Below are 12,557 nucleotides of genomic sequence, written 5' to 3'. Positions count from 1 at the left end.
TCCATTTTTTCCCCTCCCCCCCTAAAAAATACCCACCAAAAATACCCTTGAAGTTATCTCAAAGTTTTTGGAAAAGGCTGGAATATTCATAAACTCCGTTCGCCAAGTCCTGAATCATCCTAGGTGATTGTTCAGCGACTTTGGGTATTTAACTGTTTGAGAGGCAGGGAGCAAAGCCAGGCAGGGGAAAGCAAACCCACCGCAGGGCACCGTACGGACCCATGGGCGCAACTTTTAATCTGATGCTCAACTTTTGGATGTATATACAGTCAAGGAATTATGATCTCTTTAATGTGGTTACCGCCAAACATCTGGAAAATCATTTGATCTCGGCAACCATGGAAGATTTCAAATGTTTACGTTGGGACAGGCTGGTAGAAATCAGTTACTCCCCAATTATTTTTTATTATTATCATTTTCACTCAGCTTGTGAATAAAAAGAAATCGTGGAAATAAGTTTTTAATTACTTCAATATTGATCTCAAGAGCCTGGCATGTCCCCACCTCCTCTCTTAGTCCTATAATTGGGTGACACCGGCTGCAGCCTCACCCAGAGAAGGAGAAAAAGCCGCTTTTGGCGTGATCCGATTGAGATGAATAAGTAGGCACTGGGGGAATTCGGTCCAGTACCAAAGGAGTTAACCCCTCAGTGTAGTTCAATGCCAGTCCTTCGCGGGACTCCAGAACCTCAAAGATACGGGTTTTCTGTCTGTAATTCGCGCGGGATTAGTGGTCATCACTTCATATTTAAAACCGTCTAGTTATTCTATAGGAATAAACATAATGAAAACCTTCCCGGGCCTCAGTTGCAAGTCAGAAATATTCTCTTCGGAGGATAGGAAAGGGGTTTGGCTTATTTCACCCTCTCTTAGCCAACACCATCAGCTGAGCTCCCATTAACCCCCAGCCTGGGACTGTGGCTTTGACCCAGCGCGGTAAATTGGGGGAGCCCCAGACACCAGCAGCCACGCCTTGACTTTGTTGCTAGAAAGTGGCTCATTTCCCACTATCTACCCACTAACTATGACAGTGTCCTCTTTTTTTAAGCTAGCTTGAAATATCTATCCCCATATCTGGAGCTATTGTGTGTATATATCACATATCTCTAAAACGTCCTATACAGACTATTCTCTGTAACCGTAGCTACGATATTTACCATCACTCTTTGCCCGAAGCTGTATTTGCTGAAGGCCAGGGTCTATTCTGCCTCAGACTTTACCAGAGAGAAAACTTCCATCAACTTCAGTGAATGTTTAAAATTTCCAGGTCCCAGTTTCCTCTGGCACCGACTCGGTTGCAGAATGAAAAAAGCAACGTGTTTTGTTTATTTTCTAAACCCACATTCTCACAAGTAAAAAGCCCAAACTACAGCCCTGGGATTTCGTCTCCAGAAGAGAATCCCAATTCTAAACTAAGCTAATTGGGCAAACCTCTGCTTTTCAGCTACAGCAATAAATAGGAACCAGTAGCGTTTTCCAGCCCCACAACTGAAGGATCGGATCCCTCCAACCTCTTGGTCTACAGGAACAGCCCATGGGATTTGGGAACTTGAAGTCGGAAAGTTATTCCCTGCTAATCGGCACGAAGTAAAACATAACGTCTTAAAAGCGGTGAGGAGAAGATGCAGTAGCTTTGAAGCTGCATCGCAATTAGGCGAAGAGTGGGGTAAGCAGTGTCCTGGCTGCTTTTATTTGAGCTCCATGTCCCAATAAAACAGCCCTCGCCCTCCCCTCCTCCCCCATCCCGCAATTATTGAAAAGCTAAAGCACAAAAAACAAAAATACTAAAGGCCAAAAAAACAGACTGCAGTGCACTAGCTCCAAACGTCTGGCCCCTCGCTTGAGGCCATAATTAATTTGAGATTTATTTTTATTGGAGAACCCAGTCTCGTCTGACCTTAGCCAAACAAGACTTCAGCTAGACCCTTGATGCGCTTGAATGGAACAGAATATTTCTCTCTAACTTCTCTTCAGGCGTCCGTGCCTGCTTTGAATTTGTTCCCTCAGACTTCATATATTTGGAGATTTGCAGGAAAGATTTAAAGCATTTTTCCCCCCCTAGCATGCACTTTCTTCTTCCTCCCGTCTTGCCCCCCTTTCCCTCCACACCTCCTCGCTTTCTAGACACAGGGCTGGGAGAGCATAGGAAAGGCTGGAATACAAACCCCCCTGGATCCAGCTTATTGGGAGGGAGAGTTTTTCTGCAGATTTTGAAATAACGGAGCCATTAGAAGGTCGCAGAAGGGGAGGGGGGCTGGCTGCTTGAATGCTGCTGTGGGAAGACGGGAGTCACTATAAAAGCCTGTCCCGTCTGCCCAAGAGCCTGCTTTATTTTAGAAGGCTCCAACATGCTACATTTCCAGGAGAGAAACGACGTTTCTCCCACCTTTTTCACCGAAATTCAAACCGTGTCTTCATGGTAAAGGGTGGGATGGGAGAGGAAAAAATGCCAGCCCTTTCCCACGCAGTGCTGGGGTTGAGCACGGGTGAAAAACCAGGCGGGATTCGCAGGACACGGGGAAATGGAAAGGGATTTTTCTACTTAAAACAGAGCGGTGGGTGCAAACAAGAACCAAATCCTTAAGCACCAACTTGTCGTAAGGCGTTAAGGAGCTACTGGTTAAAGTCTAACAACTTAGCAGCGTTTGTGGCTCGGGAAATGAGCATGAAAGAAAGACAGGAGCATCGGTGCAGAGGCAGGTTCATCATCACGGAGTGTGAGAATGACGTACGAGTTCACGGCAGCTTCTGCCAGCTCTGCCCCTGCCGACAAACCTACTGCAATTCCCACCTTCCCTGGAGGTGCCTGGTCCCGTCCTCCGGCCACCGGGTGAGAGAAACTGAAATTCTGCGGGACACCAGGAACTGAAAAAAACCCCACCAAACCAAAACAAACATAAACGAGGGGGAAGCGGATAACGCACTAGAGGATGCTCTGAGCGTGAACAACGCTACCTGAACTGGGGGAAAAACCAGCCCCTGAAGGTTTGATTTTCCCTTTTGTGACCGACTACGGCTCTCCAGCTGCTCAGAGGCGGTGCAGGTTTGCCTGCCCCCCACGGCCGCATGCCCAGCATCCCTGAGCACCTGTGGAATGACCCGAGCACAGGTCCCCCGGCAGCGCCCTCCCCTCGGTCGACTCATCAGGCACCATCACTTCTACTGTAAAAAAAATAAAAGAAATAACGGGATATTCTTCCCTTGCAACCGGTCCCCGAGCAGCCTCTGGCTGCTGCTGTTCAGCGGGAAGGATAACGTGTCCGTGTCAGGGTTTGTCAGCAGACCTGGGTATTGCCCGCTCCAAAGAAAATCTGTTTTGTCCTTAAAAAAAAAAAAATTAAATCTTTCTCTCTTTAGTGCTTCTGTAAACTTTCCAGGCAGAGTGAAAGCAGGAACAAACCAAATATTGTTTCCAGCCACCCAGACTATTTTGCCTCCATGAATATGCTTCTTTGTGCCCTTCCACAAACGTCACGGCTCCATGAAATCCAGTTTTGCCGCGGGAAGCCCCGCGCCTGCAGGGTGGCTCCTCCCTGGAGGAAAGTCCAGCGTCGTGTCCTTTCAAAGCTCTGGGCTGGAGACCGTTTCACGCACAAGGGGAGCACGCAGCTGCTTTGTGGGGGTTTCCCAAAACTCCCGGGGGGTCGGAGCGGGGAGCGAGCACTCTGCCTCCCCTACCAGAGCCTCGGGTCTGCGGGGGTCCAGCCTGAGCCGCTTCTGGGGAACTGCCAGAAACATCCCCCCTAGGGAGACTATTTTAAATCTCATCCCCTGGCGCAGCTGAGGGAAGGAGGGGAAGAAGAGGGGTGATGCCAGGATTCTGTGTGATGGAAAGCCTCGCCACCCTCTCTGATTTCTTCACAGGCCGAGGGATTTCACCCAGCAAGTCACCTCAGCCTGGCAGGGCTGGTACCTGGCAAAGAAGGGGCTGTAGGAGAAGGAAGGTTCACCCCGGCCTGGGGTGCTCTGCAGAGTCCCGAGAGCTTCAGGCTTTGCCCTGGAGGAGGGCAGGGGAACCGAAAGCAGAAGCAATGACTTTGTGCCAGGGGGAGAGCGACAGAAGAGGAGATGGATGGGTCTGGATGTTGCCAGCGGGCATAAGAAAAGAGCGGGTGAATAACACATCCCCCAAATTATACATGTACGGCCTTTACACACACATTCCACCACAAACTGGCAGTGCAGGAGGGGAACGAAGACTGCCATGGCCCGGAGTAGCTTGTAGTAGTGGTAATAATTAAAAATTAAGTATTCAGAGGTCGTGTTGCTTTGCTTGTAACCCTAATTCTTTCCATGTCCCTACAGTCAGGATTCCAGTGCTGTCTTTCAAAATTTAACTTCCTGACTATATTACATGTTTCATTCTCTAAAGTCAAACACTCATGTTTAGATGAGATAGCACCCTCTGATATACTGTAAATTAAGTACTTGCAGATCAGTAAGTCCCACAATGGGATAAGGAATAGAAATATTTTATCAGTTATGCAGAATAAAACAGTAAGCATCCAAATTATTTGTCATATTTATGATTTCCTACCCCTCTATCACATTAAGGCCCATACCAGGAGTCTGTATGAGAGAGAAGAAAGGGTATTCCTGTTGTGAGGTTATAGAAGATCTTTTAGCAGAGCTTTAGATACAGATCCATGTCCTAGTGTGGCTGTGATGTAAATCAAGGTTACAACACAGAGAGGCTGAACTTTGCCAGTATGACTCAACATAAACCATCCTTATTAAAACAAACCATTTGAAAATTGAAATCCTGCTCTTCCTCCTCCAGCATTCCTTTTGCGTTTTGGAAGACACGGCAAGAAAACCAACATTGACCTGAAGGTGGTCACAGGCTATTTTGTACTGCAGGGGTGTGACAGTACGTTTGTACCTCCTGTGGAACACCCTGCCAGCAGCCCCCTCCCCGTTATCCTTGAGAGAGACGAGACACAGAACAAACATAAAGGTACCTGCAAGATGCGTTTGTTGAAGAGGTTTAGTACAAGACCTGGATGCCAATCTTGCTTTTTCTGCTTTCTGCACTGGACACAGCACCAGCTGAGATCCCACACAAATAATGAATAAAATACTTCTCTCTCCCACAAGACAAGGCAGTAAGTTTTTCAGAATAAGGAATTACATGAAAGAAAAATAATACTAATACAAATACTACTAGTCATCATCATCATAATCTTCCTCCTCCTCCCTTGGAAGACAGAGGAATTGGAATTCAACTTGCTGCTTTTCAGACTTCTTGCTCACCACAACCTGGGAAGTTCCCAAAGATCAATATGGGGAAGCAGGAAAGATAAGGCAGGTGCTGTCTAAACCTGAACAATGTCTTAATCACAGCACCTTCATCTGCAATTTAATGATGGAAAAATGGAGGAAGAGAGAGTTGAAGTGTCTTGTTGAGGAGAGCCAAGCAAGTCCTGGCAGGGCTTGGATTCGTATCCAGGTTTCCCAACTATTTGCCTAGATTATTAGTCAATCCCACTTCTTCTATAAATAAACCAGTCAGGGTCAGAATGTCCCTGTTGGGCCTGGAAGCCTTTGAGCCAGGGGAAACTGTTACCAAACTCAGAGGGAGCAGGGATTGACCTAACACCTCTGTTTAAGACTCTGATTCTCCTGAAATTAAGGGTGTTCTTACTTTTAAGGACAAGCTCACTGATTTAAACGAGCTACCCAAGTACTGTTATGCATCACTGGTACTGAGCTGCCCAACTTAAAATTTTGAAGAGTCAAGGGGAGATTTTTCTTTTGCCTTGCAACAACTTTGGACCAGCCTCAATGGATTTCTGATAAAACCCTGTTGAGTTTTTTAAGCACAGGAACAAGTAATTTCCCCAGTGACATTAGTGTGAATGAAGCTTTACAGACAAAATACCAAAGACAAGGTCCTTGCCCAAAATAATGGCAGCTGATGATGAAGGGTTGTAACAAAAGGCAGAGACTTCAGCATCACACAACTCAGTTATTCCTCCACTGCTGAAACACTGGATCTAAGTCCAGCCTGAGAAGTTCTTCCTGGTGGATAAAACACATACTTCTGTGAAGACAACTTTGTCCAAGCACTTTGCCTGCAGGATTGTACTTAATGAGAAGGCTATCCCAACACAGTTATGGACAGCCTCCCAAAATCCTGCTGGAATGTTAAATTATTTAGGCCTGGATCTTGGTTCCACTTAATTCAAAAGGAATTTTGCTACTAACTGGAGCAGCAGCTGGATCTAGCCTAACAATAAAAGGCAATGATACCATAATATAGGATGTCAAAGGGCCTTCATCTCTTCATTGTAAACAGAACACAATTCAGATCATTTCCCACAGGCTGCATAGCATGTTCCTTTGCTTGGACTTTGAGTGAATTTGCTTTAATGAGACTTGAATTTCATTTATTTTCCAGAGTTTCCTATTCTTCCAGAATCCAGTCTAAAGCTATACAAATTTAATAAGGAAAATTAAATCACTGATGTTCCTGGAAAGATTGAGTTATGAGTGTGATTTTGAGGTGTATCAGCTGAATGTAGAGACTTGACCATTCCTGGGTAGATTTGCTCTAGAAACCTGGTGCAGAGCTGCACAAGTTCACCCAATCAGGGAATAAAACTAGTGCCACATGAGCCAGGGGTCATCCCACAAACCTTGCATTTCACACACTAAATGCTCCTAACAAACTGCCCACAAAACGAGCCACAGCCCAGGCTTTATATACAGAAATCACTCAGTGAATCATTTCCAATGATGTGTATGTACATGAAAATCACAATTGGCACATGGATCATTGACTAAGGGGAAAAAAAAGAGAGAGAGAGACAAAATTCATGTAATAAATTATTCATCACAAATTAGCCACCCAGCTCTAGTTAACACCCTTCTGTGTTTCCTCAGCCCGGGAGAGAAGAGGCTTGTGTTTTACATTTTCCCTAAGTGCTGTTGCATGCAGGGTTTGCCTTAAACGTGTAACCCAGATGTCCCAGGCTTGGTTTATTTACATTCTTGGGAACTGTTGTGGAAAAAACCCTATATGATGTCAAATATAATATAGTACTCAATTGAGTTATAAAGGGACAAGGCTGTGCCAACTCTTTTAGGTATTTGTTTTAATCTTATGAAAAAGAAGCAGAAGTGGCTCATCAAAACACATTCTAAGATCCCCTTTTTTAACTTAGAAAAAAAGCAGTACAAACAACTACTTAGAATGCAGGATCTAGTAGTATCTGGCACTAGGCATTATCAGTAAAACCAACTGAAGTCAGCTTGCATGAAAGCATTGCCCAAGGAAAATCAAAAGTAACACTGGGAAGGAAATCCCAGTATTACATAGCATTGCCTGGTGTGATAATCCATTGCTTCAGTAACTGAATGAGATGTGTTGGTTTAACTCGTTAAATATTTTTTCCCCTCTAAATCCATTTTGAAATGTACCTTTCAAAAAACAACTGTACATATCATCTTGCATATTGAGCTCAACAGTTGGCGCAGCAGAGAAACAGAGGGCTGTGAAATGAAATTTAGCTCTGCGTCGAGACTGAATGGTATCTAGGAAATCAGAAAACTGGAAGCCAATTTAAGCAACCACTGTGCTCCATTGGTAACACACCACCACCATCACATTTGTTTCAGAGCAACAAACCACTACTACAATGTAATCCAGGGCACCCTCAGTGTAACACTAGTCACAGTATAACCCTGCAAACCACACATCAGTGCAATACAAAAGACACGACTGCTTTAACATATCGTTGGTCCCTGATGATACAACTTTGGACTCAACACTGCAGATTTCCAGAACAGTAACTGTGATAGTTTAGAATCTAACCCCTCTCCCACCAAAGGTGGAGGGATTTTTTTTTTTCCCTGCTAAATATATTGAAAATGGGCATGAGATTTTCAACTAATACAAATGATTGTAAATTGGAGAGGATTGTAATTTTTGACATTACCTGTTTAAAGATGCTGTCATGTCTTACCTTGACGTAAGACGAAGTGTCTGGTACAGTCTGAAACATCCTTACTTGTTTAACAGATATATTTAAAGGTCCTAAAATCGACCTGAAATAATAATAATAAAAAAGTTAAATCATATATATGTATATAGAAAAGTAAAGAGGCAAAGTGTTGCTTAAGAAGTAAGATTAGTAATAATATTTAAAGATAAGTGATCAAGAATTTAAGTGTTCCCTTTAAAGGACACAGAAAAGCATCCACCACAGTAAGTAGAAGTCAAGTAATAGAAAGGACTGCATAAAGCAGGGGGGTATTTCTATGCTTTAAGAACAGTTTAGTTTTGCTTTTGGATTCCCTCCTGCTCCTCAGGAAGAGAGCCCTTCTCCGCTTTTGACCAGAGCAGAGGGAGATGTTTGACATTTGATTAACTGAATGTCTTAGCCAACAATTAAAAGCCAGCTGAAATACTCATGTTTTCATGTCGAGACTAGTTAACCCTATTGACTTGTAGCCAAGGGTTTCACTTGGCTAAATGAAGGGCAGTTGCCTTTCCTGACTCATTGAAACCATTCCGAGCCATTAGCCTGCCGGCCTCTTGATTTAAAGAACCTTTCCCACCAATAATAATTAAACAATAAATTAAAAAACAAAATAGTGAGTGGAAGTATCATTCCAAATAGCAATAAACCCCCCCAGGGTTGTCAATCTCAGCCCCTCTGTTTCGGGTAGTACCGTAACTCAGTCAAACAAGCTGTATCTGAGGCTTGCACCAACGCAGTGCGTCTGTTTTCCTGTACTTCTAAGACTTGATGAGCTCCTGATGAACAGGTTTTTTTTGCTTCCCCCCCAAGTTATCACTACAGAGATGAACAACGATCGTGAAAATGTGACGGTGTGTGGGAAAATAAATCTGCCGTCACTAAAAATTATCCGACAACTGTTTTTTCTCCCTGCTCCTCTTCGGATCTTTAGGATCCTTGGAGAGGGCCAGAAAGCAATTAGCTTACTGTAATTAGTGCATCGTTAAGAAGCACGAGACACAGCATTTCCTCCCCCTCCCCACCCCCTCTTAGCATGCAGGTAGTAAGAGCTGCTTTTTTGACGGTCCCGTTTTCCCGGGCTGGGCATGGAAAGCTCAGAAAACTACCAAGAATTTACTCCAAAATTAAAAATATGTATAAAGAGTTGCACTCAATACTCCTGGTGTAGAGTGGGGTTTTTTTGGCGGGGTGGTTTTTTGTGGGGTTTTGTTTTGTTTAGCTGTGGGGTCCTGACTTCGAAGCTTTGTCCAGATCTAATACAACCCAGACACCGCTGGTTAATAATGAAATATCTTTCATTTTGATGACTGGAGAAGCCCGCGCCGGAGCTGCCTGCTCCCGGATCCGCCACCCGCAGCTGCCACCCCGCTGGAAGCCCCTTCCTTGTCCCCCCAAAATGCTGAATTTGCCAGGGAAACACCTCGGTGCCCCCAAAGCCAGCGCCACTGTCTTGCTCTGAAACATCTGCTGATTTAAAAAAAGAAAAAGGCAAGAAATCACACACCCCCCCCCCCCCGCCCAACAACTCTGGAAAATACAAGTTTGCTATCTGCACGTAACCCCCTTTTTATTGATTTTTATGGCATTTATTAGGCGGCCAGCTGGCACAGAAGGGCAACCGATTATAAAATCGACAATGTGTTTCTGATAAGTACAATTCTTTTTTCTGTCGTCCTCCCTCCTAACACATTCCAGTTTCTTTTGCTTCTGAACTCGCAAGGGCGGGTGGGGGTAGACAGAGTTGAGGGACAAGGTAATTTTGCTTAGCCAGTAAATTTTCTAGGGTCAAGGATTCACATATCGGTTTCCCCTGCTCCCCTCTTTACCCCTGATTAGCGCTCCCCAAGCCTCCCACCCCCGCTTACCTCCCTCTTATAATTACGCGTCTTCATATAAATAAATACATCTGCATATCTGGAGCCAGTCTTAAAGAGTCTGCTGTGGATTATTTATCAATCGTTTTGCCCTGCCAGCATCACTGGCAATATAAAAGGGCCTCTTAAAGTGCTTTTAGATTCGACTCTTGCTTATTCTTATTACTAGTATTTAAAGGACTCACCTTTTATACCCTTTCCCCTCAACCAGTGGCAGAGCAGTTTGTAAAGATCCAGGTTGAGACCAAAAACCAGACTCCCCAGCAGTTCTGGGTTACTACCCTGCCGCTGCAGTTTTGCAAAGAGGAGAGGTTAAACTTGTTCGATCCAAAGCAGCGCTGAAGTTAAAATTCCCAGCCCATCCAGACAGGCTGCATCAACCAGGCATTTCCTCAGGGGGCTTCTGCACTGCTCGCAGCTCCGGGACGTGCTTTCCTTTCTCTCTCTTCTGTGCCCTCTACTTTTCATTTGATTTCCGTTTTTCCCCGTATCAATATTTCAGCTGCTCCCTCCGATTAATCCCGGCTATGTGACATCTTCGCCCAATGAGCCCGCCTGGCGCTGCCCGCAACTTTAAAGAAAAAAAAAAAAAAAAAAAAAAAAAAGAGAGAGAGGGAAAAAAAAAAAAAATTCACAACTTTCTTAAAAAAATGTTGCTGAGGAGTCAAGCCGAAAAGAGACGCTGAGTGGAGCTCAAGTGCTACTTTAAATCCCCTTTTAAAATAAGGAAGTTTCAAATATCCGTTTTTAAATCATCGTTTCTTCGAGCTTTTTTTCCCTGACTCTTACCTTGAAAACATTTAACCCATTTCCCTCTGAAGCAGAAGTGAAAATATCACTGACGATGCTGCAGATGCACAGGGCTGAAAAAGCGAGATGTAATGGTCTCGAAACTATTCTCTCTATTGGATCAAGAATTCACCCTTGTTCTCTGCAAGCAGAAACCTCCAGATCCTTTCAGCTATTTAATAATACCCTATCAAATTGTAACGGGTTTAGGGAGGGGAAGGAAACACATCTTCAATTCAGGGATTTTTATTTTTTTTTTCCTCAACGGGGTCACATTTCTAGTGCATATTGTCATCCCAGGTAATATTTTGCACTAACCTGGGGAAAAAAAACTTGCAGGGATTTTAGCCCGACATCAATTTTAAATGTAGCCCCCAGAAGGGTTACCAAAACTATTTGGAAAATGTCCTTCCACTCTCTATTCTCTTTCTCTCCTTCCCGGCTTTGCCCCAAATTCCAACATATTGAAACATTTTTCTCCTTAATAAGAGGAACATATAAAGTGAAGGGGTGAAAGGGCAACTTGGGAGCCGTGCCTAGAGCTCCGCACACAATTTACTCTCTGGTAGACGAGGCGTTTAGCATTCCTCCCAATTTCCAAGGAAAACAGACTCAGACCTGTACCCAGTGACCAGGGACCTCGCCAGAGACACTTTTTAATATATAAATTCTTCGGATTCTTCGTTATTATTATTGTTGTTGATGTTTGCGTTAAGAAAGAGAGTTTCCTAGGCAAGGTAAAGCGACAGGGATTTTAGGAGGGAGACCTCGGGAAGGTAACTTCCGATGGAATGAGAAAAAATTAAAGCCACAGGAGAGCTGGGAGGTGCGGAAGAGAGAAAGGGGATCGGAAAAAGGATTTAAAACCAGCGTTGTCGTTTTAAACGTTTTGCATGGGGGTTAAAAATGCCGTTTGCAAGCCTGAATGTCATTATTCTGTGGGGTCTTTCTGCACACTCACAACCGAGCTAGCTAGGGACCGAATCAGATCACATTTCAAAGTAATTTTTCATTCTTTTCTCACGTTTCCACGTGTGAATTGCACAGAACACGGAGCTGGAGAGAAACCCCGAGGGTTTACTATTGTGTTAACAAACCCCTCTTCTTATTCTCCTTGAGGGGCAGCTAACAGGCGTTTGCATCTCTTCCCCGGGAGTTTCCTCTATTTTTCAGGCTAAAGTCCCCAAAATTTCAGCCTGACTCCGACAGGGACGGCAGAGCAGACGCACCTCATAAGCTGCAATGAAATAAACTTCAAGGGTTGGCGTTAACGAAAAGTGAGGACCTGGAGCACTTACAGGTTCAGGGGAAATGCTCACCCTGAATCCTGAGCTGGGTTTGCTACCCCTTGTAATCAAACCCCAGAGCTGAGTCGAGAAACCCATGTGGCTAGTTGCAGTCATCTTGGGAGCTTTACTAGCCCAAAAGAAAATTGCTGGCAAATTGGAAACAGCTGTAGCATTGGAGACAAAAAATAAATAAATAAACCCTCCCCCCCCCCCAACTCCTGAGCAGAGAAAGTTACAGAAGTTTTGTTTACACAAATAGCTCCAACGCAGACAGGACATCTCAAGTTTTCCTCAACAAACCGTAGGTGACTGGTGTGTAAGCAACGTTTCAACATGCATCACCCGCAGGGTTGTTTTTTTAAAGACGCCTATGAAATCTCTCCCTCTCGCACATAGGTGCTTCCAGTTGGCTCCTGGCGCAGCTGCTCTCGCCTGTGCCTCTGCCCCCTTTAACAGGGTGCTAGCAACACAAACAGTGACTTAAAACCCACAAAGAATTTTATCCAAGGTAGGAGGGGGGGGAACCCGACAAGTGCGGGGTTCTCATAAGCCTGTCAGACAATTGCTAGAACAAATGAAACGGTGGAAAAGCTCAGAGTCCTGCAAAATGTGCTCTTTTCA

The 12,557-nt window shown here is 44.5% G+C and overlaps 1 protein-coding gene across 2 annotated transcripts in view; it reads right to left on the bottom strand.

The window, feature by feature from the left end:
• Positions 1-10,688, bottom strand: part of FLI1 (Fli-1 proto-oncogene, ETS transcription factor) — a 90,331-nt gene extending 79,643 nt beyond the window's left edge. Inside the window, exons 1-3 of one of the 2 annotated variants that reach the window (XM_051638452.1) lie at positions 10,648-10,688; positions 10,044-10,429; positions 7,940-8,048 (exon numbers count right to left, since the gene is read on the bottom strand). In XM_051638452.1, the coding sequence (XP_051494412.1) occupies positions 7,940-8,005 (66 nt within the window). In that variant the 5' untranslated portion in view covers positions 8,006-8,048; positions 10,044-10,429; positions 10,648-10,688. The remainder of the gene's footprint in view (positions 1-7,939; positions 8,049-10,043; positions 10,430-10,647) is intronic. The other variant, XM_051638453.1, reaches the window with a different exon arrangement.
• Between the last annotated feature and the right edge of the window lie 1,869 nt (positions 10,689-12,557).

The sequence above is a fragment of the Apus apus genome, chromosome 22 (genome assembly GCF_020740795.1).
Source record: "Apus apus isolate bApuApu2 chromosome 22, bApuApu2.pri.cur, whole genome shotgun sequence".
NCBI lineage: Eukaryota > Metazoa > Chordata > Aves > Apodiformes > Apodidae > Apus > Apus apus.
This window is presented reverse-complemented; position numbering and strand designations above follow the sequence as displayed.